This window comes from Dermacentor andersoni, chromosome 2, assembly GCF_023375885.2.
Source record: "Dermacentor andersoni chromosome 2, qqDerAnde1_hic_scaffold, whole genome shotgun sequence".
NCBI lineage: Eukaryota > Metazoa > Arthropoda > Arachnida > Ixodida > Ixodidae > Dermacentor > Dermacentor andersoni.
In genome coordinates this window covers 234,878,538-234,898,432 of record NC_092815.1, presented here as the reverse complement: position 1 = coordinate 234,898,432, position 19,895 = coordinate 234,878,538, and the positions used below count along the sequence as shown (strand labels likewise).

General features: G+C 45.7%; 1 protein-coding gene, 2 long non-coding RNA genes and 1 pseudogene across 3 annotated transcripts in view; 2 read left to right on the top strand and 2 right to left on the bottom strand.

Annotated features, from left to right (window-relative positions):
* Positions 1–1,500: 1,500 nt before the first annotated feature.
* On the top strand, positions 1,501–4,518 carry LOC140216232 (uncharacterized). The gene is made up of 2 exons (XR_011892932.1): positions 1,501–2,282; positions 3,003–4,518. It is a non-coding gene; the product is annotated as an uncharacterized lncRNA (long non-coding RNA).
* LOC129387108 (uncharacterized) lies at positions 2,590–6,470 on the bottom strand. The gene is made up of 3 exons (XR_008614411.2): positions 5,612–6,470; positions 4,641–4,814; positions 2,590–4,207 (listed from the first exon to the last, which is right to left on the bottom strand). It is a non-coding gene; the product is annotated as an uncharacterized lncRNA (long non-coding RNA).
* Positions 6,471–11,749: 5,279 nt separating this feature from the next.
* The window catches only part of LOC129387043 (uncharacterized), a 32,689-nt gene continuing 24,543 nt past the window's right edge, over positions 11,750–19,895 (top strand). The window contains exon 1 of the mRNA XM_055075722.1: positions 11,750–12,024. Coding sequence (XP_054931697.1) covers positions 11,807–12,024 — 218 coding nt within the window. The 5' untranslated portion in view covers positions 11,750–11,806. The remainder of the gene's footprint in view (positions 12,025–19,895) is intronic.
* LOC126540017 (U2 spliceosomal RNA) lies at positions 13,376–13,555 on the bottom strand (annotated as a pseudogene).

Below are 19,895 nucleotides of genomic sequence, written 5' to 3'. Positions count from 1 at the left end.
GCCCCGCTCAGCCTCGCGCCGAGCTTCCTTGGTCACAGACGCGACAGCGGTGCTCAAACTCGATGCCCAGAAATTCGCGTTGGTATCGGCCGTTCGCACCCCTGTGTCTCGGCGGGCTTGACGCTGTAAGTTGAGAGGTGTGCCGCCGTGCTGGCCCGATCGTTTATTCGCATGTGACGTCACGACTCCGCCCTACGCACGTGGGGTGTGAGGGGGTTACGTGGCTCGCCGCTCTCGCAGGCGGTTGCTAGGCAACACGAGGCGGCCCAGAGCCGGGCTGAGTTTCCTGGTAACGCTCCACGGCACAACGAACGCTTAAACAGCTACGCTGCTAAAAATTGTTGGGCTCTCCTGCGCGGTAAATTTATCTGATCATTATCATACGTGGAAGTCCAGGAAAACAATTCGGGCTGCAAACCGTTGAAAACTTAGATACTAACTTAGGAGCAATGAAGATAAAGACAGCACATCATTATCAAATACTGCACTGATAGTAATTTCGACCCGGTAACTTCTAAGCTACAGAAGCTGCGTTACAAGTAGTATTAATAGCCGAACAAAATAGTTTCATTTTGCACAGTGACATTTAGGTAGGCACTTTTTCTTTGTCGTTAATCAAGTAAAAAAGATATTTATCTTTAAAAGGTCAGAACAGACATTCCTTTGTGGCTTTAAAGGATTCCTATTGCAATAGTGCCAAAGTGCCTTATGTGCAGTACCACTCGTTCAAGGCTCTGTGCCCACAGAAACGTAGGGTGGTGCTGCCGCAGGAGGGGGCACATGGGCAGTAGGCTCCTCGTCACTGGAGCTGTCCTGCTGCATCAACAAAGCATTTTGTACTCTTAATGTCAATTAGAATATCCGTTTTACCCGTTTGGTCTATGATCAAAACCCCTCTCTTTCTGTCTCCTAACGTTATGTTTAGCATTCTTCGTTCCATCGCTCTTTGCGCGGTCCTTAAAGGGACCCTGAAACGATTTTGGCGATTTTCTACAAACGTACTGAGTCGTTAGAGTAGGTCCTTCTGATCATTAATTGACACATCTAGGTGCTCTGCGTAAAGCGTGTAATTCATTATAAGGTTTTAAAAATGCACATCGCTGTCGATCGCAGCGCACTGCTCGGCGGAATTTTAAGCCGCCCCTACCCATATGATGCAAATAACCCATATGACGTCACATGGGCGAGCTATCTGATTGGCTGACCAGGGCGCGTGGTCGATAATTTTTCCAACTTTATGGTGAACAAATGATGCTCGTAATAGTTGGAATGTTAGTTACTTTGTTTTTGTAAAAAGAAAATAACTTAAAGAGAATACACAAGAATAGTTTTTTAGTACACTTGAGCACTTCCGGCACACAGCAAGTGTCGTCTGCTTGTGTTACAACGTGCGCAGTCTTTGACGAGAGCTCCGCCGTCAGTGTCGATCAGTCTTTTCGTGAGCACGATGAATCACCCTTGTTGCGTTGTGGGCTGCAGACGTAGCGACTGGAAAGATATACCCCCGTATTCACAAACGCACCTCGACTTGACCCTCCACTCGAAATGCTCCTTGAGGGCGGTTTTTCATTTCACAAATCGCCCTCCACTTGAAACGCGCCTTGAGTGAAGGAAAGCTCGAGCGCTTTACTCGAGAATCTCAAGGTAGCCTCGCAGCTACCTTGAATCGCTCCTCGAGTGAAGTTAGTGCGTTAACATGGCTGCCTTGCGATCTGCCGCTCGCCTCGTCAGCATTTTCCGATGGACGCCAGTTGCCTCCGTAGCTTTTCTTGGGTTAACCGTGCTGCGCATTTTCAAGGGCTTCATTTTAGGGACCGGTGCAGTCTTCTGGAGCGCTTCGGCACCGGAATTATTCCACTGCGGCGCCGAGACAGATCGGCCGTCCTGTCAAGAAGACTGCGTGCTAGTGCAGTGACTGTCGTCTTAATCCGTGCATGAGCCAGTTGATGGCCTGCATACGGGTATTCTTCGCGCCAGTGCTCCGAAACTACTATCGGCGTCAGTGCATTCACGTGTTTCTCGCGGCTCATCGTAGAAAGCCGCGTCAGTTCAAGCACGGTGCAATACATAACTGCGGTGGACTTCGAACTTGTAAAGGGAAAACCGCTACGAAGATTCCTGTCATCAGTGCGTGTATTGCCTGTTGTGCGTGTGTCGCTTGCGCGAGCGCCGGCCGTCGCCCCGTCGGCGCTGTTTGTACTCGGGCAGATCATCACTGTCTACGCTAATCCAAGGACGGCGAAGCACACCGCAGCAAAGCGAGCATCTCTGTAAACGAGCAGGTGCATTCACTTTTATTTTTACAATTTTCTTTAATTTGATGCGGCTAGTTGCGCTAAGGAAAATAAGAAATGTACTGTAATTTCGCGCGGACCGTGTGCAGTTGGTTCAATTTAAAGTCATAAGCAATTATTACGTAATCCTTGCTTCAAACCATTCACTTTAATTAGCTTGTCATCCCTATGAAGGTCCGAGCTCAACGAGGAAGTCACCAACCATGCAATGGCATTCAGAATTATACCTGCACGTATACACAGGTTAATGTAATGTTTTGTTCGAATAAAAGAACAGAATAACAATACAACAGAGTAGAGTTCTTGTGCATCACATTATTTTTTATTCCGATCAATAAAGGTGTAGCAGTGTAGTGACAGCTCCTATACAGACAGTGCTAGCAAGTTGTAGCAGATATATCTCGCACACCTTTATTGCGAACATCCCAGCTCTGTATAGGGTTCATTATGTAAGTGTTAGATCGCTGTTGTCGGGCTTGCTGAGCAAGCGGTAGACTAGCTGAAAAATGTTTCTTTGCTAATAAAAATAAATAAAAACAGTATGAGCTAATTAATGTAAAAAAATCGCGCTCTAGAACACAAACTTCTTAAACGAATGTATTATTACGAAATGTAAACTACAGAAAACGAATACAGTACCTAGGCTAGTTTTCATGGTCTTTTTTTAACATCGTTGTATGTTTATTACCAACCCCTTCTCTTATGCAGGAACCAGGTTGCCAACACACGCACGAAGAACAACTGCCTTTCCAACTGTGCTGTGTGCTGCGCTTGCATTGGTGTGCAAGTGGAGGAGAGCTCCAGTTAATGTCCTGCTGCACTATAATAGCCGCCGAAATATTCTGCTGAAGACATCTATCACTTTTCTGACATCCTACCAGCTCAAACATCACCACTAAAAGCAGTTTGACTGCATGGATTTGCCTTTATAGACACGTTGTAGCTGAAGTCATTGTATTTTTCATCCAGATGTCCTTTCTTCAGTCATATTTATTAAGTCAGTATGTACCCCTTAAAAATTTCTGGTCAATTCGTGCGAATTTTTTTCTAAAACAATAAATTAACATTATTCTCGCCTTTTTGTACTTTGATAGTATGCAATACAGCGTGAATGAACTCTTATCCTCCAAACAGAAGCAGTAATGAAGGAGAAGAAAGGGGGCTGACCGAGGGGCGCGATATTTAATAATCATATCATGAGAAGCCAACAAGCAAAGTCACCAAAGACAACATAAGGGAAATTACTTGTACTTACTAATTGAATTAAAGACATGATAAATTATAGGCAATGACAGTGGATGAAAAAAACAACTTGCCGCAGGTGGGAAATGATGTAGCTCTAATAGTAGTAGTAGTAGTAGTTAGTTCTAGTAGTAAAATATAAATACACAAGAAAGTGGATGGGAAAACGGTGCCGCGGTAGCTCCATTGGTTAGAGCATCGCACGCCTATGGCAAGTTTTCTCAACCACTTTCATTGCCATTAATTTGTCATTTCTTTAATTCAATTAGTAAGTACAAGTAATTTCTCCTATGTTGTCTTTGGTGTCTTCGCTTGTTTGTTTCCAAGGATATAATCAGAAGGTGTAGTACTGCTGACAAATATATTCTAGAATAAAACACCATATCTGTTCAAGACAGTAGCCTGTCGGGTGTAGCCACCCGACGGCATGCAGTGGTAAATTCTTGTAGAATAGATGCTGTTTCTACCATGCTTCTAGCTTAAGCTTAAGATAAATTATGACGGCCAGAACAATGCATGAGTTTCTTCCATTGGATGCGGATGACAGGTTGGCTTCAATGGGGCTTGCAGAACTTCAGCAATTGACCGAGGTACAAAACCCAGGGTAGCAGCGTGTCTTGTGGGATCCAAAAATAGGCCAAATGGGGATGCAGACTGTCACAATGACAATGCTGAAAAATACAGTATAGAGCGCATTACTACCGTTATTTCAGAAAAGCTGAGATCAACCATCAAAACTATAGCATATTTTAATCTACACTTGCTCATGCTAAAGTAGATTCAGCATGCCACTAAATACTGTAGTGCTGGCTACAAATGCTACGGAAGTGTTGCTTCACAAATTGTGGGCAGCAAAAAGATACTGTCGCAGCTGCGACGCACCGCGGGCAACTGATGACTTCTCCATCATATCCATGCTATTTAAAAGAAAAATTATATGACAGCTGAAGGGGAATAAAAAATTAATTTGATTTCATTATGACATGGCTGTTTCATGTTTATGGTTCTAAATAACATGGTGTCCATGTCGCCATTTTGTGAATGTGGGGACACGTAACATGAATATTTTTACAATGTTTATGAAAATAAGCACAGACTAATTACCGGGTAGGTTAGTCAAGTACTTCTTGAGCACCTAGCTTCTTTCAGGGAAGCGAGCTGGTGCAATTCCAACAGGCAGGCACCATATCTATCGATGCTTTCAGGTCTGCCAGAAGCCTTACTGTGCAGCACAGGCGTTGATTTTTTTCATCAGCTGGTCCTTCCAAAGCCCACATCCTGCACCAGAATGCCAAAACATTTACGTAGACAGGGCGCTCGCGCGCTAAGTAAATTCAGTATACCTAAGCAACGGAAATGAAAAGACGTAGCACAACTAAAGATATTTCGACATTGCGTGAACTTGAAAGCACAGTTTATGGAACGTGCATCAGCTGCTACCACATAGCACACTGAAAAAGTTAAGACGAAAAAACAAATGGCGGTGATGAAGTATTGACAAGAAAATTTTCGGAAGATTAAAACATTGCCTAGCGTATATGTGACGTGAGGAAGCACAGGAAATGCAGGCACCAGTGCTGGTTTGTTGACCATATGTGCTACAAGTTGAGCAAGCCGACTGACCACCACGGCTTCTAAAACAAAGTATAAGACTCAAAAGGCGCTTTTTTTTTCAACCTGCCGGAGCTACGCACTCAACCATATACGCATTCTGCCACATGTATACTATAACTGCTTCTCCTCTACCGAAAGATTTCATACGCGATACTGGAATGATCATTGGATGGAGGCACCGATCCGTACCTTCTACATTTTCGTTTAAAAAAGCGAAACCAGCAACAGATCGTCATGCCGAATCTGCCACAACTTCCCATTAGCAAAAAAAAATATATATATGTTTTGCACAAGCTTATGCTGCCTCGAATTTGTTTCAGGTACTAATTAAAGCCCGCAGCATGAGCAACTGGAGTCAATCATGCTTGTGCACATAGGAAACGGCTTATCGACAGCGCAGCGGCAACCTCAAGAAAACCGCACTGACATACTGTGCTTCCATGAAAAAATGGCTCACTCACCCATATTTCTTGTCTTGTTGTTGCCTTCAGCAAACTCACAGCACCACTCGGTCTTGAAGGTAAACAAAGCTGCCCATCGGCCGTTCCATCTGTGGCCTCAGAAGTCATTCAGGCTCGGTCACCATACGCACAAGGACGAAATCACCCATCGTAACCGCGATTAACAACCGCAACGTCAGTCACGAATGAAACACTAGGAAAGAAAGAGCAGCGGACAAATGCCGGCGCAAGTTATCTTGGTTCTCAGCCATGCGCCATGCTCTCAGCTGTTGGGATGCGATTGTTGCCAGACCTCAAACACAGCTCCCGCTTGCTCTATCAGTCGAACGCTCACAGTGGCAGCGTTGCCGAGCTAAAGTTGTGCATTGCGCCGTGTAGTTGTTTGATTAGGAAGACGAATGAACTGTAACACATATTTGTCTTAAATAATGGGACTTTTAATAAGCACATTGAAGAATAGTCTCGATATCAGACGCTTTTCTCGGTCGATACGCTTCACTTGAGTCGAGGGCGCATTTTCAAGGCGTTCCTTGGCGGAGTAAAGGTGAAGTAGTGTTCATGAAACGCAACGGCGCCTTGAGTGAAGGAAGCCCCGTCGCCTCGACTTGGCTGAGTCGAGGAGAAGCTTCAAGTGAAGGTGTGTTTAAGAATACGGGGGGTGAAGTTGCGAAATCGTGTCCCTCTGCAAGGCAGCATACGAGCGAACTGGCTGCTGCGCATCGGACTGCGGCTATCCGATAGGCGCCAGGGTTTGCGCGTTTGTGGCCGTCACTTTACAGCGGAAGATTACTAACGCAATAGCGTTTCGCAAGTCCGGTATTAGGGCAAACACAAGCGCAAGGGGACAGGGTCTGGCCGCTTGACTCTGCCGGGATGAGCCATGAGATGAGCAGAAAGGTAAATGTGAATGGTCTGCACGGTGCAGCCACCTGGTGGCACAGAGCTCAACCATACACAGTAGCAGCAACGAAGTGCATTCTTCTTTGCTGCTGGTGTGTATTTTTCGCAGGAGTGTAATCATCAACACGTTGTTCTTATAAATGTTTAAAATGTTTTACACTTGGTTAGAGCAATATTAGCGCTTCGTTTGACTGGTTAAGCGCTGCACCAACAAGTGTCTGGACCGTGCAGACCGATCAGGCTGCTCACGTACGTCTACTCTGAAGTTCCTTCATCAGCTTGAGTTTATGCCTCCAGTCATTTGCCGAAATGACCAGCTTGCCTGTGGTTACCGGAATACCGGCCACCTTCGGCGCTACGACAGAATGCTCGCAACGCACGCTGCTTCGATGGCTCTCGGTCGACGGCCAAGCGGCCAGCGGAGAGGTCTCGCGCGGGAGGAGGCGTGCGCCAACAACCGGAAGTGGACGATGTGGCGTTGCATCGTGACGCAGGACCAGTGAAGGCGGAGCTTAGCGCTGCTCGCTCGGCGAGCGAGTTGAGGAGGAAAGGCATGGCTAGGGAGGAGGGTAACTTCTAATCGCTTGTAACTCTATTAATACGTAACGCTTCACTTAAATTGTGGTGCGAATGTTCTACTTAAGCTGTACCCTATGCGCCTACAAAATTTGTCCGAACCGTTTCAGGGGCCCTTTAACTTGCTCTCAAGCTTATTTGTCAATCCCCAAGTCTCTGTCCCATATGTCAGCACCGCAAAATGCACTGATTGTACACCTTCCTTGTCAATGATAATGGTAATCTTCCAATCAGGAGCTGACACTGTCTGCCGTATGCGACCGAACCCATTTTTATTCTATTAATTTCCTTCTCATGACCAGGGTTCCCCATGATTAATTGACCTACGTAAACGTACTTCTTCAATCCATTTCACTTATATTCATTCAATCTTTACAAAACATGCTTAATGCATCATGTGACATACTAGTGACTACACATACTTCACGGAGTAACGATCCATAGAACGAATTACGAGGTGTTTCTTAACGTCATCGGTTTGCTATGAAACCAATGGTACTAGTGCTAGTGGGGCCGGATTTTCATTTGTGCAAAGTACGGATATAGTTTACTGGCATCTGCGCTTAATTGAAAAAAGAAAACAGGCAGAAGCACACAGCCGTAAAACATTCACCAGCACTGAACAGTGTAGCTGCCCTAAACCGGTACTCATAGCAATAAAGGAACGCTACGCACCTCGGCGTCATCTTGAAAGAAGGCTACCGAGACGGAGGCTGGACCGGTCTTCCTAGAACTTGGAGGACACGGTGCTCCAGTCCGTCCAGCTTGCCGCCTCCCATTTTTTCTTTAAATGCGTGAACACTGTGAGCTGACGTTCAGAAGTGTCTTACTCGCCCTCACTTACGACGCAGTTGTTCGGCAATCGTAGCACAGCCACATCCAATAGAAGCGCAAGCGCCGAGCTGTTTTCGCAGGCGGCTCTAGCGCGCTCCCTACAGCAGCTAGCTCATAGCAAGGCGCACTGAGCAGCACTCATGCTTTGCGAGAGGCTTGTGGCGCATCTTGCCAAGCGCAGGTGCTGCTCCATAAATTAAGCTCACGATACACGGGGTCCTCTCGCCCGGGCCGCCATCTTTTCTTGCACGCAATTTTCACCGGTCTTTTTCGTTTCCATCTTTTGCATCCAATTCGCTGTCTCTGTTTTTGTGACTTTCTTTCTGATTACTCTCGGTTGTCTAACAACACCTTCAATTACCCTGTACTTGGTTGGCAACTTTCTTGACACCTTCCTCCATACCGCGTCCACGATGTTTAGGTACACATACTTCGCACTTTAGCCGCCCATTTATGTGGATCCAAACTAAATGGCCGGCTAAGCGGGTGGCAATATAAATTATTTCGTTCCAAAAAGACGCTTCTGCGACGCGACTCCACCTCGCGGAGACAAGAAAAAGTTGGCTGCTGTCCGCTTCGCCGTCTACTTTGCCGTGTACGGCGAGTAGTGCAGCACAGCCATGATTGCGATTAACGGATCCTAATCACGATCCAACAGCAAACCCGTCACGTTTCCATAGACACAATTGGGCCGGTTTTCGAAGGCGATGCTAGCGGCTCCTGGATCATAGCCTCCTATAAAAAATATAGGAGGCTATGCTTGGATTCTAACGATAGTTGCACTGATAACAGAAAAATCCTTGCTTACTAATACTATATGATGTTTCGATTATTATTCACTTATAATCGAAAGTTAAAAGTGATACGTGACGTCTGAATAATTTAAAGTTGCTTAGAAAGTTAAATGTGTACCGAAAGGAAAGTGACGCTTGTGAAGCGTTTGGCGCACCAGACGATCGACCCCAGCGTCCTGTGCTTCAGCTGCTGCGCCTGCCCGCTTGCGTTGGTCAGGTATCTCCTAAATTTTATATCGTTTACATAACATGTATACATTTTTCTTATTTGACATGCAAAAGCAGCTCGTGCATTTACCTTTGAAGGCTGTCGCTGCCGCAAAGGCCAAGCGAAATCAAACACTAATCACACAAACTTGCTGCAAATAAACGGATTTATTTTAACAGCATCGATATTTACATGAAATACAAAAGTTATGAGAATGGCGTTTCAGAAGATATACCAATGCATAACATGCATAAGAATTTATATGGTAAAAGATGCTACGTACAGTCCCAGTACAAATGTCGGTGAATACAAGCTGTCCGCCGCTCAATGAAGAGATACATCCAACCGCACAGAGTTGTCGTACGCTGGTACGGTGCTGAAGTTCTTGCAATTTTGTAGCCTAAGGTGTCGCACCACTTCGTTGACAATATTCAGGAACTTTCAGCTCTATTTGAGCATAACCACGTAACTTTCACAGCCGAGAATTCTGTCGCGCTAGTTCATCTAGACTGCCTCCTGTTTCTTCCGCGGTTGCTCATGCAAGTGTGTCACGAAACAAAACTTTTCAGCGTTCAAGCCGAAGTTCCTTCCGAATATTTTAAGCATTAAAAGAGCAACATTTTCCAGTACGCATCGCTTTGAAGCGTTATAAATAAAATTTACGATGTAAACGCTTCGCTGCCGCTTCGTTAACCGCTGCTGGTGGTGCACTGTCGTCGTTTCGATGGTGTCGACATCCCAAGGCTTGGACGCGAAACACGCCGCATGCCACAGGCTTGCCGACAGAGAGCGCGTAGCCTGTGCAGCAGCACACGGACAGGGACCGAGCTTAAGAGGAAGCTTTAGCTCGGGTGCTCCTATCTAAATACATGTAAAAGCAGAATTCGTTTTTCTCGGCAACCACTGCACCAAATTTGACGAGGTTTGTTGCATTTAAAAGACAAACTTAAAATCTAGTGACTGTTTGTTTCGAATTTTTAAGTTAGGTCGTCAATTTTTTATTAAAATTGGCAAAAATCGAAAATTTTCAAAGAACGAAACTATCAAGTTTACAACTCTGTAACTCAACCACTAAAAATGATAATAAAATTCTGTGAATTGAATCTAGTAGTACATCTAAAGCGGACAAAATTGATATGTTACACATGAATATAAAAAAATTTAATCACAGGGAAATACAACTTTTGCAAAACCGTTGTAACCTACGTAACAAATTCATGTAAGATGTAAAATGACATATTTAATTTGTCCGCTTTGAATGATCTAATGGATGCCGTTTACAGAACCGCGATATCAGTTCTTGATGCAGAGCTATGAATTTGTAAACTTCGTGCTTCTATTTTTTTCAAATGGTGAAATATTTGAAAATCGTTTTAAGAAAATTCAAGCCCTAAATCGAAATTCCGCTTCCAACAGTCACTAGAATTTAACTTTCTCTTTCAAATGCCACAAATTTCATCAAAATCGGTACAGAGGTTATCTCATAAAAACGTTTTTGCGTTTTACATGTATTTGAATAGGCCGCGTCGGAGTTGGGCCCGAGCTAAAGCTTCCTCTTAATCCGGATCCGTCCCCACGGCGATCAGAAGTGCACATGTGACACCGGTATAACACACTGTGACACGCATCACAGCAATCAAAGTAGGAAGTAAATGAAGCGCCTGTTCCAAAGTAATGTACACTTAGTAGCGAAGCTGCAATAGAAGCTTATACGTCTTCCAACGGCGGCTTGTGGAGGCACGACAGTGCAATATACACTTAGCGGGGCCGACTTTTGGGTAGAAAAAAGAAAATCCTCGTTTACAGTTTGAGGCTTGTTGCTCCAAGCAATCTACTGCGCCAGCTCACATCACATCGCGTATACAGAGCGCACAAAAGCACAAAATGAAGCGTAAGTAAATGACAATATTCGCCACAACATTGCGTCACAATCTAACCTAAATACACCCATCTGTGTTTTTGGCCCTCGCTCTAGAACGGAACGCATTGCACTGGTGAGCCTTCGCAATTTAGCAGGAATTCAGATCAATGGTTTCACCTGAGTTTTGAACAGAGTACCACCTGCATGTATCTTAAATACCAGCACACATGTGCTATTTCGGTGTTAGAATAAAATAAACGTTGCATCGAAATAATTTACGAATACCACACTTTAATTTTCACTAATACAACATGCGTGGCACCTGTAGATTCTCTCGGGTACTGAACAGATAGCTAAAACATAATATTTAGTGAAAAGGCAGTTCAAAGTAAATTTACTGATAAAGCCTTGTAGGTTTACTACTGTATATATTTCCATTACTTTTTATGGCTACGCATAAGAGACCGCTGACGACATTACAGCGACCTTGGTTAAATGCGGTAATTCAATCTCGGCACATTCCCGCACGCGTCGCCACGAACAAACTTCAGTAAAGCCTGCACTGTTTCGCGCTCATAATTATTCGTGAATGGAAGGAAACAGCATGTGACTTCATGTTTTCCTATTCTAGCGAAATTGTCTCTAATTTTTCAAATGTTTCCATTCGTGACGTATTGCGTGAAATTTTCTATCAACTGGGGCTTGGCCCCGTGATATGTAGTCGCGTTTCAATTACACGACCAAAATTGATGTCGCTGCTCATTAGTTTTGAAACGCATTTCATCCTCGCCTTCGCCACCGTGTGAATCGACCTTGCCTGTTCTGTGTATGTCCTGCTTTCGTTGCCGTGCAAAGTACACGCTTGTTTAAACGCGAAAGCCTAGCAGCACGAGAAGGGGGTTGACAAGCCCAGCAGCACGTTATTTCAACAAGGGCCGTGCTGCGTGGCCTGGCATAAATTCCGGTTGGCGCACTGCCCAAGTGACTGGTCATTATGTCGTCGTCCACAGGAGGACGATCCGATGGAGGACGACGATGACGACGACGAGGAGTTGGAGTGGTGCAGTTTTTCCAAGCGAGACCTGCTAGGCGGCCCGTGGACGCCATCCGAGGAGCAGCTGCTGTGGAGGGGCGCCTTCATCCTTATTCTCTCCACGCTGTTCACAATCGCCTGCATGTTGGTTTTCCTCAATATCGGAAGGGTCAACATGAGCTTCGTCCTCGACACCGTAAAGAACGAGTGCGTTGAGTCTGTAGGCTTGAAAATTGCGCACCGCTGACCACAGCCGCCGTAACGCATAACGCAGCAAGTGGAAGAAATTGGAGAGATTCGGATTAGGGGACGCAAGACGCACCCAAGCGTTGGGGCACGCAAAGTCCATTACGGACCCTATCGCGCTCGTGTGTGCTCGGTTGGGTTATGTCGCATGCCCGGCGGTTTATCTCCATTGAAATTCAGGGGGATGTGCTCAGGGGGATGTGAAGTACAATTTATTATTTCTACGCATTGTTTATTATTTACAGATAGCGCAAGTTCTCTCCGGGCCCATGCAATAGTGGGTACAATCAACAAAAACTGAGACGCAAATACACCGAATGCGAAGAAATATGAAAGAAACCTGGGGTTGAATTCACTAAGCGAACTTACGAACCAATTTTGGCGTAAGAAATATGTTTCGGGAAGAGAGTATTCACAAAGGTAAAACTGTTCGTAAGATCAGCAACCTTGCGAAGCCCACCGCTGCAAAGACGAGCGCTGTAGTCGAAAAATGGTGTGTATGTAATGGTAGCGCAGCTGCCAACTTCAGTACTTGCGCCAATTGCAAGCGTAAGTTGATTCACAAAACCTAAACTGCCGTCGCAGCTGTCGACGTAAGAAGAAATTTCTACGATAGGAGGGTAGCGGTCTTGCGAATGTAATTATGTCAATCTGCACCGCTCGAGCTGATGCGGGTAAGCGTTGCAACGCGTTGTCGCGGCCGATTGGCCAGAAGCCACCACTGATTGCCATGGATGGCGCGTGCTTATATCCTTGTGGCGTGCTCTGATTTGTCATCTCAAAGTGCACTGAGGAGTTTTAGAGCAGAATGGTATTGGGCGGGCGCTACTGTGAAAGGCAGCAACATTAATGCTGTGCATTAGCGCAAGCTCTTGGGACATTTGGTGCGTGATGAACTTGAAAACGGGGTACCAGCGAAACACAAAGGACGCGCACACAAGACACGGACGGACGCTGGTCTCCACCAGCGTCCGTCCGTGTCTAACGCTTTTTCCTTGTGTGCGGGTCTTTTGTGTTTCGCTGGAACCCCCTTTTTCAAGTTCATTAATGGTGTGTTGCGAACTTCTGCTTAATGTCTGATCGGCTGTGTTACTTTATGCGCGCAATAACCTGACTTTTCAAACTCATAGTGAAACTGAATTTGGTGTTGGGTGGTAGCGAATTGTAGTGTAGCGTCTGTCCCTGAGAAACGTAAAGATTATCAGTGATGTGTTTTGAGTACTTCTATCGTTTAACAACGATGCTTTGTATGGATAGGTTCTGGAAGAAATGGCGTGCGTCTATCGAGCCGTGTAGATCGATAATTCCTCTCCATACGTGGGCCGATCGCGAAGATAGTACAATGCTGGTGTGACCCGCGGCTGAGGTTAAGCCGGCTTTAAGCACTCCGTCAACTTGCAAAAATAAGTTTAATATCTAAGGTTCAAACACAATCCGTATCAGATATTAGGCTGGTAAGAACAGATACTACACTTTGACCCACGTCGGCCATGTCTACGTTCGCACCACCCACTCTTTGTCGGCGTTCCAAACACGTGCGTATCTCCTTGCCGTTCCTTCCGCGCTCCCGTGGTTGTGGTCCCGCACGTGTGCTGCCCGCCAGGATTGCGAGGCGGAAAGAAATGCGAACCGTCGACGTGGTCCCGCTCCCGGAAGCTTGGAACTTTTCACTTGAGCAGGAGCCAGGTTCCAGAGGGAGTTTGTGGGGAACCAATTTTGTGCGGCCTGTACGTGTTCTGTGTGACCGCTTGTGGTTTTCGAGGGACCTTACAACCATAACTGCACTGCGGGACGTCTACCAACGCACGATCCCCTTGGCTACGGTGAAGCAGTGTGTGCCTTAGGAGTGCGGTGAGGTGCGTCTGTTCTACGTGGCGGGATTCGTTAGCAAGAGGTGTCGTGCCGCGTTTTGCAAGAATACATGGGTATGTATACCACCCGGTGCCTCATCATCTTCCGAGGCTCAACATCGTGGAAGAGCGACTAGTCGCGCCTCGCCTTCCATTTATGTGCATACGGCGTTTGACGCACGGCAATAGACAGTTTGCATTAAGGGGCCCACATTCACAGCTTCGCTGGTTATCCACATTTACAATGTGGAATGGGACTGATTATTTGTTTTTGTTTTCAGGCTTCAGTTTTCTCTGGCTCATAGGGCTGCAGATGATTATTTTTCTGGACGCATATGGAGGCTATATTTCTTCATGCGAGATGAAGCAACCACAAAACGCCCTGACGTTTCTAATTATCGAAACTTGATGCTTTTGAATTCGCTGTCGTCTTTCGGGTTGTTAGCCTAATCCTTCTATTATATTGCTCATAGTCTCAATTCAGCACTAAGGCGAAGCGCGTAGTCTCTGTGCTCACGGTGTTTGTCATACTGTGGACTACACACACACACACGAACACCAACACGCACAGAAACACGCACACACACTCACACACAAAGGCGTACACGCATGTATGTATACGCACACACACACGCACGCGCACACAAACGCACACACTCGCGAACAAGAACACGCAGACTCACGCGCGCACACACAAACGCACACCCAAGAACGCACGCGCACGCATACGCATGGACACGTACACACGCACGCACACAAACACGTACATACATACACACACGCGCGCACACACACAAACACGCACACCCGGGCACACGCGCACGCACACATGTACACACGCGCGCAAACACGTACACACACCGCATGCACGCACATGCACACACGTGCACACACGCGCACAAACAAGCACGTGCACGCACGTATAAACACGCGCACAAGCTAGCACACGCACACACACACACACGCAGAAAAATCACTCGGCATATCCCTCATAAAGATGGCACAACGGTTTTGTTTTACATGCGTAAAGCAAAAAAAAAATTTGGAGGACGCTTAAGCTATGTATGTAACCGCGTATGTAACCGTAATGTTTACCGGGAAACGCTGGCGGTGGACGCTATGCACGGAGGCGGGCTTTCTGGTAGAAACGCAGCCTCTTGCTTGGGCCGCGATGTGGCGGAGGCGAACGCCATCTAGAAGTGTTGAATGGAACCGGGCGCGCCGCTGCGTGGCCTCTTAGGATATTCGCGTGCCGACGCACGCAAATGGCGGACGCCCTGGCTGGTCTGTGCATGGTAGAAACGCTGGAAAAGGGGTTTCTTTGAGTTCTCGCTTAAAAGAATTATGTTTTCTCGTATATTCGAATTACAATTTGGCGCTGTCATGCCTGTAGGTTGTGCGTAAGTCGCACTTTACAATTTTCTCCGTATTTTAGATTGAGAAATTCAGTTAATTCAGCAACTTGTTTGCGTCACATGGAGGGCATGGGTATGGTTGGTTCGAAAATCTTTTTGCCGAAACGACGTCGAACGCCGACGCGGGATGCTGACGCAGGATTTTCTGCGACGCGGGACCCTTAACGCTTTCGCGTAAAAACAGGCACCATGCAAGACAAGACAGCAAAAAAAAAAAAAAAAAGAAGCTATAGCGGACAGCCACCGTCGTCTTATGACTGGCTGGCGATGCTTATTGTAAGCCCCACACTAACTTCAGTCCTGGGCGAAATGACCTCACTTGTGGCTTTCAGTCGCTTCGTGCGACGTTTTATCCTCTCGCGTGAGAAACCCTTAATAAGCGTTTGCTAATTCCACGCAAGGATTTTCTTCCTGCCGACGACGACGGTCTTACGGTGCTCCACGCCTGTTGCGCATGATGGCATAAAGAAATTCAACGGGAGCGGCCACTCGGCGAAAACTGCGGACAAGAACTGTGTCGCGCTAGTATTGATGCCAGCCGTTAGCGGACGTGAGCATCGGATAAAATAATGTGAAATGACGTGCAGAGACACAAAACCGGTTTTATTTTATTGTTTTAACAAACCTGGTTTAATGTATTATTTTTTATTCCTTCCCGCTAAAACAAAACAAAACAATACTTTTGCGTATAAATGAACTTGGCGATTTTCCTTGCGTCACCTAGCGACAAGCCAGTGACACGCCAGACGCGCCAGGTACATACGCCATGCGCCAGACACACCACCGAAGCGAGCGAGGCCGCTTGTTTCTTGGTCTTTCGGCTTATTCTTCCTTGTGCACTTCAACACGGCACCACTACGCTATTGGACTACGGCAAGGTGAGAAATTTTGTTTGAAAATCGTCTGCGCTGCTTTTCAAGCAACTCAGGCTTACGTCACGACACTGAATGTTGTTACGCAGTCTTGGCTATGTCAGCTGGTATACCCCCCAGGTAGACGGGAATTGCGTCGCGAGCGCCAATTTCTGCCCCGCTGCCTGGTAGTCCAAACTCTGGAAGAAAAAAAAGAAAGAAAAGGAAATCAAGCACGCTGCCATGGGAATGGTTTTGTTGCGCGAAGGGAGAACGCCATTCTGCTTGTCCGCTGTCCGCTTGACGAGCCCGCGACTTTCCCCGCCAACGAAAACCAGCACCGCTTGCATTTATTTTTTCAGGCGGATTTCCTCTTTTAGATTCTTCTAGTTTTCTTGTACTCGTAGCATGTGTGGAACGCGTCTGTGTTATCTGCGTTATCTTTTTGCTTCTGTGTTATCTTTTTCTATTCAAGATGCGCAAGCCCGCGCGCCATGGCACACGGCAAAGCATAAGCAACATGATTTTGGCTTCTAGCGCGAAGTGAAACACGGACACAGAAAGGAGCAGACAGGACGAGCGCTAAATCAAAGAAGCAACATTGGCTTCACTAGAAAGATTAAAGCGTTCACATTGAAAGGAGCCCTGTGTACAAGAAATGTAATGCAAAAGGATAGACAGTTGGGCGAGTTGGCACGGTAACATGATTTTGGCTTCTAGCGCGAAGTGAAACACGGACACAGAAAGGAGCAGACAGGACGAGCGCTAAAAGCCAAAATCATGTTAACGTACCAACTCGCCCAACTGTCTATCCTTTTGCAAAGCATAAGCAGGCAGGAAAATGTGGTTTATTCACTGTTCTTATTAGCGACCTATCGCACAGCAAGGCATGCTTTAGACAACGCTATAATGTAGAGCTGAGTATTTCATTATTCAGTACTGCAACACACATACATAAGACAGCTTCATGCGATTTCTCATAGACAGGAAACTGCTACAGAGGCCATGTTTGCTTGCTGTGCAAAACACAGCTCCAACAAAGCAATTTTGGTTGGAACAGTGATTTATTAATAATAAAACGATTATCACGAGTAGCAGATCCACAATTTCGCATGCTAGTAAAAAACATGTTCCTTTTTTGTTCCATACAAGGGGTACACTTGCTAGTCCAAGAAAACATGCTATACTTCCTGCATAGCCCTCCTTGTAATAATGTGCCGATAAGTATTTAGCAAGCTATATCGAAAATGCCTATAGTATCTTTTTCATATTTGGTTTTATTTCGTGATGCATGTAAGTCTAGCGCTTCATTCAGATCTGTAACATTGCGAACAAGGTATCATTACGGAATTCCTCACGATCATGTTGCAGAAGATTATTAAAGTTTGTAATGCACTTAGTTTGTTCTATCATCATCTAAGCATAAATGGCACATTTCCAAGACAATAAAAACAAATACCGCCGAGTTTTTCTTTTACCTAGAAAGAATAAATGCAGGAGAAGCACGTGTCGGTCGGCGGTTGATTATCAGTTGAGGTTGGGCACGGACAGAGCGATGCACAAAGGTGGTATTGAACACGTACCTTTAAGTTACCTAGATAATTGAACACGGCTTAAGAGGTAACTCAAATCAACTGCATTGAATGCATCACGGCAACTTGCTCAGAAAAAAAATCTGTTTAATAGTTTTCAAGACGTTTCTTACTCTGAACGTCTATTATGCACTTTCTTTACCAGAGCACATAGGCTCAGTTTCATGCGACCTGTTTTAAGCATAGGACAGGTGTCAGAGCTATGTTACGAGTTTAATCACTGGCTGGAGGTCATCCGTCATGAAAATTTCGATGTCGACACTATAAGGAGGCGAAAGCATTTCGACTTCTTCTAGAACATTCGTTTCTAGCACAGCATCCTTTGTTTGCTTATTAAGATTATTCGTGGCGTTGCAAAAAGGAGCCCCCCTACACGCACACACATTTGCCATATTAATGAAAGCGCTGAAGAGTGTCGCGCAACATTAGTACTTGCATGGCTTTATTGAAGCAGCTCAAGAAGATTCTAGCATACCAAGATCTGTTAAAGAGGAAGGTGAAAGTAGGGAACAATGACTGTCTGCACAAAGAATACGCTGCACGATGTTTATACATATATTGAAAGATGCCAAACCATTTTATAAAGATAGGCTAATCAGGAGAACGCCCCAATAACTATCGGAATTACAAAAAAAAAAGAATCAAATACCAGTAAGAAAATGCATCCTAATTTTCAAGCTCCTGGAGCTTTCTTTTTGCAGCGGACTTTCTCTAACGCTGTTTTTTGAGACCCACTTTGATGTCATTTATGTGCCGCATGAGCTACGTATAACAGAACGACTGCAGCAAGTCTACGCGATACTTATTACAGCAAAATATTTCTTATAGTAGATTGCAGTTTCGCTTCTCTTGCAGCACGGTCGTCGCACCGCACAAGTTCGCGACAACGCCAAAGTGCTCCAGAAAATATTTCTCCATATCCTTCCCTTCTTGCGATAATGTAGTGCACCTGGTTCCGCAATAGTTGGTAGAACTCTGGCCTCACATGATACATCAACTTCTCTAGTGCTTCACCCGTGCAAATCTTTCGGCAGCTCTTTAACATCCCTGACTTGCCATGCCTTTGCGTTTCATTCCTCAGTCAGTTGATGATGCCTGCGGTCTCTGGCGTGTATATGTCCTGCTTTCGATCTCCCTGCGGCGGTGTTGGCTAATTATTGCAAAAGTTACGCATTGTGTACAAGGCACACAGGACAAGCGGAGCGTCTTGTCTATGCTTCAGCGTCATGCTCGATTGTAATCAAAGTGAATTCGATTGGCGACAAATGCGTGCCATATGACATTGCCTTACATTTATGGAAACACGAAATGAAAAGTCCGTTGATTATCATATTTCTGGTGCACGTGACAAAAAACAAAACTCTTTTCGAAAAATAGTACTTTCAGTCCACGCGGGTCAGTTCTGATTATATTTGTTTGCAGGAGTTCAAGCAGAAATATGCCTCTAAAAATTGAATAAGCAAAGTTCCATGTTTTTCAAGTGCACTACATCTGCAGGTTTCGAGTGACGCCTGACACTGGCAAAGGATGCAGAGAGTGAGTGGGGCTATACTAATCCAGGCACAGCCAAATTTTTAAGGTTCACTAAGCTTTAACAAAAACACTCGATCATCACCAGAACAGGAATTGGCCTCCCTAGTGCAGTATTCGGTCACTTCCTCACTCATGATTCCTACAAATAACCCATGGCCCTCAGTCCCCAGCAGCTGCGGAGCACCTGAACAAGTCGGCGGACATACCTGTAACGCAGCAGAGGGTGCTAAGAATCTGTGGGCCTGCACAGGCCGCCAATGGAAACCGACCCTGGCAAACATTAACACCCGAACACTGTCGAGCGAGGCTAGCTTAGCAGGACTCTTTGAGGAACTGTCAGACATTGTTTGGTATATCATAGGCCTTATTGAGATTAGGAGAACTGGTGAAGCTCATACAGTGCTGAGTAATGGCCATGACCTCTGCTATAGAGGTCTCCCAGATAAGAAGCAATAGGGGTAGGATTCCTAATCTGTAAGGACATAGCGGGCGACATTGAAAATTCTACACCATGAATGAGAGGGCAGAAGTAGTCGTAATCAAACTTAATAAGAGGAATAGATTAAAGGTAGCACAAGCCTACGCTCCAAC